We start from the raw sequence: 6,823 nt of genomic DNA on the forward strand, positions 1-6,823 counted from the left end.
CCTGACACAGGATTCCATCAGTTTGGTGATGCAGCTAGTAAGACTAATGGGGCGACAGTTGACAGGCGATGTGCAGTCACCTTTTTTGAACAGAGGGATAACACTGGCAGTTTTCCACTGCTCTGGAGTAACACCATTGTCAAGACAGAATTGGAAGAATAGAGAAAGTTGGCTTAGAAGAAAGTACCCACCGCGTTTGAGAAGTAGGTATGTAACACCATCGAGACCAGGAGAGGCATAGTTGCGTTTATTCTTAAGGTGGCGTTGTAGCATTGCTGGTGTAAATTGCATAGTAGATATAGAGTCCGGTGTCAGTGGTGATGAAGATGGAACATTTTGGTCTTCGACAGTAAAGACACCGGCATAGCATCCAGCAATGATTTCTGCACATTCTTTGGGATTGCCAGTAATCTGTCCTGTGTGGTGATTGCGAAGGGGACCAACTGGAGAGTGAGGTCTCTGCCTTGAGTGCATATACTTCCAGAACATTTTGCTGTCAGGGTTGGTTGCAATGCGTTTTTTGTCACCCGCTTGAAGTGGTTGGCTGACCTATTGTGCTTTTCCTGTTGATCTCTGATTTGTGCAATTTGTATTCCTGTTCAGCATTACGGCATTCTTTCCTGGCAAGTCGGACTGCTGCAGTCTCCCAAATTTCACTATTGGGTGGTTTTTTGTGCTTGCGTGGTACTGATGCTGCACATGCTGCCCATATTGAATTCAGAATGTTCTGGAGTATAGTGGCCACATCTCCAGAGGCATAAAATTCAAGCCAGTTTGGGTGTTGCAGCTCAGTACAATAAGAGCTCTAGTCTGCTTTATTCCAGTCAAAGCGGGCAGTTTGAAGATGGTTGTGGTTTTTGTTACAACCAATCAGAGACAAGTCGGCCATGATCATGGAATGATCGGAGTCACCTAAAGGTTCTTCAGTAGTGACACTAATGATTGTTTCAGGAGAAGCGGTAAGTAGCAGATCCAAAGTGTTGTTACCCTCTTGTGGAGGAGGTAACGACTTGGGACCAATTTGAATTCAGCACCAGTTCAAGGAAATTGTCTGCACTTTGCGGCCAACGGAAGGCCTCCCTGTCAATCTCAGGGAAATTGAAGTGGCCCGCAATATAAACGTATGTGGCTGTTTTTATGGCAGCAGCTCTGAGGATATCAAAACGCTGTGCGTCTTGACGATAATTATATCTTGCATAAGTACAAATTCTTGTTGAAGGAAGAGATATTTAATTCCATTCAATTCATAGAGCGAACATAGTGAAGTGGAAGGCAAAAGAGAACTTCAAACTTGAAATGGAACAGAGATTTAACTATAGACTGTAATAAATGTAATTTAGTGGTCAATTTGACTTGGCCATCTTCTCTTACAATATTTTCTCTTTAACCCATTCTTGCCGAAATTTTTCTAGTGAATGAAATTACCTGAAACTTCACATATACTATCATATTGACCTAAATAACAACTGGAAAGAATTTCGTTGAAATCTGTTTGACACAGACTGCATATGGATTAAGAACATGTTTCATTCTTTCATACAGATCATACACAAATCACAATTTGTATCGAGTATTTGTTTGATAGCCTTATAAATTAAGTGTCAGTTTAAACAGCCAATCGGCATGAATATGTTAAAGAATTACATAGACTATAAGCTATTCAGTTTGGTGTTCTACTATCTTGGTGTTTGAAATAACTTGTCTAAAGAAGAAACTGCTTGACGTGTAAGGTATCTAAGCAGTTGCTTTACTATCTTCAACATCTCAACTATCTTTTCAAAAATATCTTCAAAAAGAAGAAGCTTCCTTGGCTCAGCAGTATGTAGTCTGATGCTCTTTCAAAATAATAAATATGTAAATAACTATTTTATACTGTATTGCAACCTCAGAAGAAAATTAGGACAGCAAGGTGGCAGAAATGTCAAGGAATCAAATGTTTTACAATATTTTAGCATTTTTACTCTAAAGTTTGAGTTGAAGAACCAATATGGTTGACTGGTTAAGTGACTATACATGTCCTCTGAAAAAACTTGCCTTGTATCTAGACAAATGAGTCATTTATGTGGCTCTTACAACAAACCAACTTACCATGCCTTCTTTCCAAAATAGAAAAGCCATTTCTTTTCTGTTTAAATATAATGCCCATAAGAACAATTTTATTGCAATGTAAAAGCTATCTGAAATAAGAAGCAGACAAATAAAAAAATGTGATACAATTAATTCAAATATTAGGAATGAAAAGAAAACAGAAAACTGAAGGAAATTATTACAGATTTTATCAGACCATCTATTTTCTAAATTTGACTATTTTCTGGACTCCTTAGAAGCAAAACAAAAAGAAAATATGAAAAAAATTAACTTCAGAAATATTTAACTTAAATATTATGACATTATTCTACAACTTCTGCTAAATCAATGCATTAATATTGATCTCAAATTTTAGCACAAGGCCAGAAATTTAAGGAAAAGGTAAGGTCAACTTCAGCAGATTTTGAACACAGAGTATTAAGATGGCCAAAATGCATTCTGTCCAGCATGTTAATGATTTACCACCTTATTATCAATAATAATAATAATAATAATAATCCTTTCTACTAAAGGGTAGGGGGATAGTTAATTGCATCAAACACCAGTACTCAACTGGTATTTTTTTAATCAACCCTGAAAGGATGAAAGGCAAAGCCAACCTCAACGGAATTTGAGCTCAGAAAATAAGGATGGATGAAATACTGCTAAACATTTTGCCTGGTGTGCTGACAGTCCTACCAGCTCATTGCCTTAATAATAACAATAATAATAATAGTAATAATGGTTTCACATTTTGCCACAAGGGCAGCAATTTGGATGGAGAGGACAAGTCGATTACAGTGACCCCAGTGTTCAGCTGGTACTTTTATTTTATCAACACCAAAAAGATGGAAGGCAAAGTTGACCTCTGTAGAATCTGAACTCAGAATGGAGGGACGGGTGAAATGCCTCAAAGCATTTCATCTAATGTGCTAACAATTCTGCCAGCTCGCCACCTTTATACTTACTACAACTACTACTACTACTACTACTAGTAATAATAATAATAATAATAATAATAATAAACCTTTCTACTAAAAGTATAAAGCCTGGGAGGGGACTAGTCGATTACATCAACCCAAGTGTTTCACTGGTACTTCATTTATCAAACTCAAAAGGATGAAAAGCAAAGTCGACCTCAGTGTAATTTGAACTCAGAACATAAGGATAGACGAAATGCCACTAAGCATTTTGCCCAGCATGCAAACGTTTCAACCAGCTTACTGGCTTAATAATAATAATAAGAAAGATCCCTGGCTTACCATCCATGCAAGAAGTGCAAAAGATTGTTTTCATTAAGCATCACACTGAGAAGAGCATTGTTGCTGTGAATTTTCTTTGCTTTCTTTTCTTCCTTTTCTCTCTTCCTTTCTATTTTTCTTTTCTTTCTTTCTTCCTTTTTTTTTCTATAACATATCTTGACTTGGTAAATGAACAATCTGGTAAGTTTACTTTAATACCCTACCAATGTATGTAGTAAGTTTCCCTGTCCTGTGTCAGGAAGACACTAAGCAAGAATCATCATCATCGTTTAACGTCCGTTTTCCATGCTAGCATGGGTTGGACAGTTCAATCAGTGTCTGGGAAGCCAGGAGGCTGTGCCAGGCTCCAGTCTGTTCTGGCATTGTTTCTACAGCTGGATGTCCTTCCTAACGCCAACCACACCGTGAGTGTAGTGGGTACTTTTTACGTGCCACCGGCACAGGGGCCAGAGGAGGCTGGCAAACAGCCATGATCGGTTGGTGCATTTTACGTGTCACTGACATGGATGGAAGTCAGACAGTGCTGACATCAGCCATGTTTGGATGGTGCTTTTTACATGCCACCGGCACGGGTATCACAACTACAATTTCCATTTGATTTTTATTTTGATGTTGATGTACTTGACTCAATAGGTCTCCTCAAGCAAAGTGGGTCACCCTACGATCCAAGGTTTTAGCACAGCAGGCCGTCCTGTGAGCCATGGACTCACTTCATTTGTCGGGTCTTCACAGTCACACCATATCTCAGAGGTCTCAGTCTTTCGTCATTGCCTCTGTGAGGCCCAACGTCACACTGGTATGAGTATCACAACTACAATATCCATTTATACTTGACTCAATAGGTCTCCTCAAGCACGGTAGGTCGCCCTACAATCCAAGGTTAGCACAGCAGGCCGTCCTGTGAGCTATGAACTCACTTCATTTGTCGGGTCTTCGCAGTCACAGCATATCTCCAGAGGTCTTGGTCTTTCGTCATAGCCTCAGTGAGGCCGAACGTTCAAAGGTCATGCTTGACCACCTCATCCAATGTCTTCTTGGGTCTACCTCTACCCCGAATTCCTTCAACAGTTTGGGAATGGCACTTCTTCACACATCTCTCCTCATCCATCCGTAGTACATGACCATGCCAATGCAAACGTCTCTCCTGCATGCTACATCCAATGCTTCTTATGTCCAACATTTCTCTCAGGGTGCTTACACTCTGTCGTGCATGCACACTGACATTACACATCCAGCAGATCATGCTAGCTTCATTTCTTTCAAGCCTACACATGTCCTCCGCAGTCACTGCCCATGTTTCACTGCTGTGAAGCATGGCAGTTTGCACACATGCGTCATACAATCTACCTTTCACTCTGAGTGAGAGACCCTTTGTCGCCAGTAGGGGAAGGAGCTTTCTAAACTTTGCCCAGGCTATTCTTATTCTAGTGGTAACACTCTCTGAGCATCCACCCCCACTAATAACTTCGTCACCTAGGTAGCAGAAACTATCAACTACTTCTAGTTTCTCCCCCTGGAGTGCAATGGAATCTGTTTTCTGAGTATCTGTGGTGTCTATTGCCCCTGTGCATCTGCCACACATGAAAGCTATCTTCTTGGTATCTCAGAGTATGATCTGATGGATGTGTAATGTTAATTTTCCTTTGTGTACAAAATTGAAAGAAGGAAAATAATAACAATAATAATAATGACCTGTTATCCTTTCCACAAAATATCCCTCATTCATGAGTTTATTGAGTAAAGAATGTCCATTTTCAATGCTAATATCTTTATTTTGCTGAAAAATTAAAATTAAAAATTAAAATTAAAAAGAATGTCATATGTATGTATTATCATTTCAAGCTATGTTGTAAATTATAATTTATGAGTAATTAGTATACTAGATTAATATCATCAAAGACTTTAACTGAAAGTAATTTATACAAATTGAAATTAAACACAGTTTACATATCATTATCATTGTTACAATGGTCACTCAGGTTATTTTTCATGATGTTAGCATTCTTGTTGTCAATAATGAAAGCGCTTTCATCTAGCTTATGGTAATACACTGATAGATCTGCTGTTCAAGCGAAAGGAAAAGAAGCTGTTCCATTTCTTCAGTGATACTATTTCTTTTCTTGGTGATTACAATAATCTTCATCCTTGAAGCAATTTCTTAAGATATGAATTAAGATCCCTTCTTTGTCGTGATTAATTGTACACACCATCATCTGACTAAAGACATCAGCATACACTATTTCTATTATCCTTTCACACTTTTCCTGTCATTTGATCATCGCCAACTTTTCCTCCAAAGAAACAGCATAATGTTTAGGACCACCAGGATAAGATTTAGCAGTAGGAACTCTTGTAGGAGGCATGATATAGGAGAAAAAAAAAGCACAAATCTATACAAGGTAAACTCAGGCACATGTTTGAATTTTCTACTACAAATTACAATGTTATTTCACGATGGAATGCTACAACTGTTGCTCCAAAAAGTCACATAAATCACGTTCGGATGGTGCTCTTAACACTCTACTAGCATGGGGCTTGAGTGCCAGTAAGGCAACGCTGGTAACGATCACACTCGAATGGTGCCTTTTATGTGCCACTGTCACGGAAGCCGGTTAGCCGCTCTGTCAACGATCACACTCATATGGTGCTATTTGCACCCTGCTGGCATGGATGCTAGTCATTGAATTTGATTTTGATTTTGATTTCACTAGCCTCAACAGGTCTTCGCAAGCAGAGTTTTAATGTCCAAAGAAGGAAAAAGTACACATAAGTGGGCTGGTTACGCCCCTGGTATAGGCCACGAGATTATGGTCTCATTTGGCTTGCCGGGTCTTCTCACACACAGTATATTTTCCAAAGTCTCGGTCACTAGTCATTTCCTTGGTGAAGCCTAAAGTTCAAAGGTCGTGCTTCACCACTTCATCCCAGGTCTTCCTGGGTCTACCTCTTCCACAGGTTCCCTCAACTGCTAGGGTGTGGCACTTTTTCACACAGCTATCCTCATCCATTCTCACCACATGACCATCCCAGCACAGTCGTCTCTCTTGCACACCACAACTGATGCTTCTTAGGTCCAACATTTCTCTCAAGGTACTTACACTCTGTCGAGTATGCACACTGATATTACACATCTATTGGAGCATACTGGATTTATTTCTTGCAAGCTTACGCATGTCCTCAGCCATCACAGCCCATGTTTCACTGCCATATAGCATGGCTGTTCGTACACATGCGTCATACAGTCTACCTTTTACTCTGAGCGAGAGGCCTTTGTCACCAGCAGAGATAAGAGCTCTCTGAAGTTTTCCCAAGCTAGAAGTGGGGTCTGAAACTCTTGAGGGTGTTATGGTGCAAGTTTTGGAAAGATCATGGGCATACGAAGCTGAAAATGGCTGCCATTTAAGCGATGTCAATTTTCATATATAGGGATGTTGCAAAATTTGACTTTTGCATATTAATTTCTATTATGTTCTTTATATTGTATCAAAATTTCA

The 6,823-nt window shown here is 39.4% G+C and overlaps 1 protein-coding gene across 1 annotated transcript in view; it reads right to left on the reverse strand.

Annotated features, from left to right (window-relative positions):
• LOC115220802 (transient receptor potential cation channel subfamily M member-like 2) overlaps window positions 1-6,823 on the reverse strand; it is a 114,982-nt gene that overhangs the window by 50,479 nt on the left and 57,680 nt on the right. Inside the window, exons 22-23 of the mRNA XM_029790953.2 lie at window positions 5,022-5,106; window positions 2,089-2,177 (exon numbers count right to left, since the gene is read on the reverse strand). Of these exons, the coding sequence (XP_029646813.1) occupies window positions 2,089-2,177; window positions 5,022-5,106 (174 nt within the window). The remainder of the gene's footprint in view (window positions 1-2,088; window positions 2,178-5,021; window positions 5,107-6,823) is intronic.

Source organism: Octopus sinensis, linkage group LG17, assembly GCF_006345805.1.
Source record: "Octopus sinensis linkage group LG17, ASM634580v1, whole genome shotgun sequence".
In the NCBI taxonomy this organism is placed as follows: Eukaryota; Metazoa; Mollusca; class Cephalopoda; order Octopoda; family Octopodidae; genus Octopus; species Octopus sinensis.